The 3,898-nt window shown below is 61.3% G+C and overlaps 1 protein-coding gene across 1 annotated transcript; it reads left to right on the top strand.

Annotated features, from left to right (window-relative positions):
* Positions 1-703: 703 nt before the first annotated feature.
* On the top strand, positions 704-2,979 carry LOC136491326 (scarecrow-like protein 8). Its single transcript, XM_066487594.1, has one exon. It carries the CDS (start codon positions 879-881, stop codon positions 2,751-2,753), a length of 1,875 nt encoding a protein of 624 aa, XP_066343691.1. The 5' UTR covers positions 704-878; the 3' UTR covers positions 2,754-2,979.
* Positions 2,980-3,898: the final 919 nt, after the last annotated feature.

The following is a 3,898-nucleotide window of genomic DNA, read 5'->3' as shown; positions in this document are numbered from 1 at the left end:
GTGGTCTACCAAAGTTCCGAAAGCGACTCTTGCGGAATCCAACGCCTGGTTTTACGAAATCGCAGGCGGCCTAGCGTGTCGAGATCGGATTCCCTGGCCCACTGTCTGTGAGCGGCGCGGCTTCGCTTGTGATTCCGTGCAAGGTACGTGAGGTGCGGACCAGCTCGGCTCGAAATGCGTCGAAACTGAGGGGCGGTTCCCGCAAAACCGGTCGTGGCGGCCACCGGCAGGCGTCGCGTTCGCGTTCGCGTCGGTGGTGAGGCGCCACGCCACCCGGAGCCGGAGCCGGAGCCGGAGCCAGAGCCAGAGCCAGAGCCCAGAGCCCCGGTGTCGTCCCGACGCCTCCTCGCTGCGGGAAGGAGCGCGACGGCGTCATCCCGGGCGAAAGTTGCGTGACGCGATCACGCGACGGCACCCGGTCTCAGTCTCAGACTCTCAGCTGGTAACCCGCGCTGCCCGTTTCCATTCCTTCACACTGCCCTGGCTGTCCATCACGGATTCACCCTGCCCCCCGGGGCCTCGGCCTCGCATTAAATCCAGCACCAAAGCGAGCCAGGGCCCCGCCATAACGCCTCCCGATAAACACCAGCGCACCCACCACCAATTCCCCGCGCCCCGGCTGCTGGTGCTGGCCCACGCCGTCAGCGGGAGTGCCGCCGAATCGGTGTCGGATCCCAAACGCCGGGCTCACTTTTATAAAACGTAACCGCAGCAGAGATGGGGGAGGGGTGGCGGTTTTATTAGTCGGAGAGGATAATAGCTGTTGTTGTAGCCATAGCATTTGGAGGTAGCCATAGGATTCCATTCCTTCCTCCTCGGTAGATTCGTCTAGTCGCCTTCCTCCTCCTCCTCCTCCTCCCTGCCCAGCCCCGCCCTGCATGGAGCCAGGCGCGCCGTGGCGCGATCCGCGCCAGGGGTACGCCTACGGGGTCGGATCGGCGATGCACATGCAGCTGCAGCAGCGGCCAGACGCGGCCGCTGGTGGAGGAGTGCTGAAGAGGAGCCTCGGCGAGCTGGAGAGGTGGCAGCACCACCAGCAGCAGCAGCAGGTGGCGGCGCAGCAGGAGCTGTACCTGCGCACCGTGAGGCAGCGCACGGCTGCGGCGGTCGATATCGCCGCCTTGCTGGGAGGGACCCCGGCTCGGCCTCTGGTTCTCCCCGGGTCCAGCTTCGGAGGGGCCCTGGCGTCGCCTTCGTCGACGCTGTCGTCGCTCACCACCGCGTCCAGGGCGGCGGTGCCGCTGATGCAGCCGCAGCTGCAGCGGCAGGTGCCGCTCATGACGTCCTCACCGCAGACGCAGGCCTTCGGGCTGTCCAGGGCGCCGCCGCTGCCTAAGCCGGCGGCCTCGAGCGAGCTGTTCATTTTGCAGGAGCTCGAGAAGCAGCTGCTGGACGACGACGACGACGACGAGCCGGTGGCGGCGATGAGCGGCACCGGTTCCGCGGTCACCAACTCCGAGTGGGAGGAGACGATACAGCAACTCAGCTCCATCGCGGCCACGCCGTCGCCCGGGCTCCCTGCAGCGGCGACCCCAAACAACAACAATAACGTGGGGATGACGAGGTCACCTTCAAACTCTTCCTCCTCCACGGTATCTTCATCCGCGTCCTGCTCGCCGCCGGCCCCGGGGGCGGCGTCGAGGCAGCTATTGTCGGAAGCCGCGGTCGCTATCGCGGAAGGCCACCATGACGCGGCGGCCACCCATCTGGCCGCCCTGAAGCCCGCGACCAACCAGCACGGCGACGCGGAACAGCGGCTGATTGCCATGATGGTGGAGGCGCTGTCCTCCCGCATTGGCCGGGCCGCCTCCGCCCCAGCTCAACACCTCGCCGAGCTCTGCAGCGACGACCAGCGCGCCGGGTCCCAACTCCTCCAGGACATCTCACCGTGCTTCCGCGTCGCCCTCCTCGCCGCCAGCGTCGCCATCGTCGAAGCAGTGGGCGACCACCGCGCCATCCACGTCGTCGACTTCGACGTCAGCCTCTCCCAGCACGCGGCTCTCATCCAGTACCTCGCTGACCGACGCGTGCAGGGCAGGTCCCTAAAGGTCACCGCCGTCACCGACCCGAGCTCACCGTTCTCGCAGTCTCAAACTGCATCGCTACCCGCCATCCTGGAGGCGCTGAAGAAGCTCGCCGAGCGAGCTGGCGTGGAGTACCGCTTTAACGTCGTCAGCTGCAGAGCAGCAGAGCTGGACGCGTCCAGGCTGTGCTGCGAGCCCGGGGAGGCGGTGGCAGTCAACCTCGCCTTCGCACTCTCCCACGTGCCCGACGAGAGCGTCTCTCCGGCCAACCCCCGCGACGAGCTGCTCCGCCGCGTGCGCGCGCTGGGCCCACAGGTGGTGACCCTCGTCGAGCAGGAACTGAACACCAACACGGCCCCGCTGGCGGCGCGCTTCACGGACGCGTGCGCGCACTACGGCGCCATCCTGGAGTCGCTGGATGCGACGCTAGGGCGGGAGACTGCGGAGAAGGCCAGGGCCGCCGAGGCGGCCCTGTGGAAGAAGGCGGCGAACGCGGTCGGCCGGGATGGCCCCGACCGGCTGGAGCGGTGCGAGGTCTTCGGCAAGTGGCGCGCCAGGTTCGGCATGGCGGGCTTCCGCCCGGTGTCGCTCGGCTCGGGCATTGCGGAACAGCTGGTCGGCGCCCGCGTCGGCCCGGTGCCGCACGGGTTCACAGTCAAGGCGGAGAACGGCGTGCTCCGGCTCTGTTGGATGGGGCGCGTGGTGACCGTCGCCTCGGCGTGGCGCTAGACCACCATCGGGACGGCGGGAGCGCCATTATTGCCGTCACTAAATCGTCAGTTACATAATTCGCGCTATTGCTTTCCTCGTTCTCTTTTTTACCTTTAATTGGGTAAGGAGTGATGAGTTTGTCATTGATCTGGTAAAATCCTTCCTAGTTGTAGCGACTCATAATTCTTATAACTGCTCATAGTAGTATATGGAAAAGAGTAAGTTCTATCGCGATCTCCTGCTATTTTTTTGTGTGGCGTGTTGCTAGCAGAAGATAACATTCTCTCTGATTCATTCATGGTGATCCTGGTGCTACTAGGAGTATATGGTAAAGATCAAAAGAGTGTGCCTAACTAGTGGGCGCGAAATGTGCAGCTGGGCCCCAGCCCTTTCTTGTCGATTAATGGTTGTTTGCCACGTAGGCAGATGAGGGTTTCTTTGTGGCGTACAAGTGTAGGCTAGGTGAAGATGAAGTGCAGTCATGGTAAGGAAATTGCCACTTGTAAGGGCGCGTTTAGTTCCGGAAAATTTTGGCTTTTGGCTACTGTAGCACTTTCGTTTTTATTTGGCAAAAATTGTCCAATTATGGACTATTTAGGCTTAAAAGATTCGTCTCACGATTTCTCGGCTAACTGTGTAATTAGTTTTTTTTTCGTCTACATTTAGTACTCTATGCATGTGCCGCAAGATTTGATGTGACGAGGAATCTTGAAAATTTTTGGTTTTTGGCTTGGAACTAAACGGGCCCTAAGGAGTAGTAGTTTGTGGTTTGGTGAGTTCTTTCTTTGCAGCCTCCCCAGCTCAGCTCAGCCCAACCCATGGGATTGATCAGTTAAATAAAGTATTGGTTGCTTTTGGGATTAAACTAATCAAAGCTTGGGGAATTAGAGGATCACTACAAGTGAGGGGAGAGACAGAGGTGCACGAAACGAAATGCCAGTGCATTGCACTGCTTGCTGTCAAGATGCCGGGGGTTGCGTTCGTGGGGACGGAAGCGGGGGCCCCGGGCGCTTGTGGTGGAAGAAGGAATTGTCTGTGTTGTTGTGCGCTTCAAGCTACGGCGAAAGCGTACGTGGAATCCGCGTGTGCTCGAATTGGCTTCCGTCTCAAGAATTCCCCAATTCCAATCAAACTCCTCTTGGTGGAATGTGAATTGGCAGCAG

This window comes from Miscanthus floridulus, chromosome 11 (assembly GCF_019320115.1).
Source record: "Miscanthus floridulus cultivar M001 chromosome 11, ASM1932011v1, whole genome shotgun sequence".
In the NCBI taxonomy this organism is placed as follows: domain Eukaryota; kingdom Viridiplantae; phylum Streptophyta; class Magnoliopsida; order Poales; family Poaceae; genus Miscanthus; species Miscanthus floridulus.
This window is presented reverse-complemented; position numbering and strand designations above follow the sequence as displayed.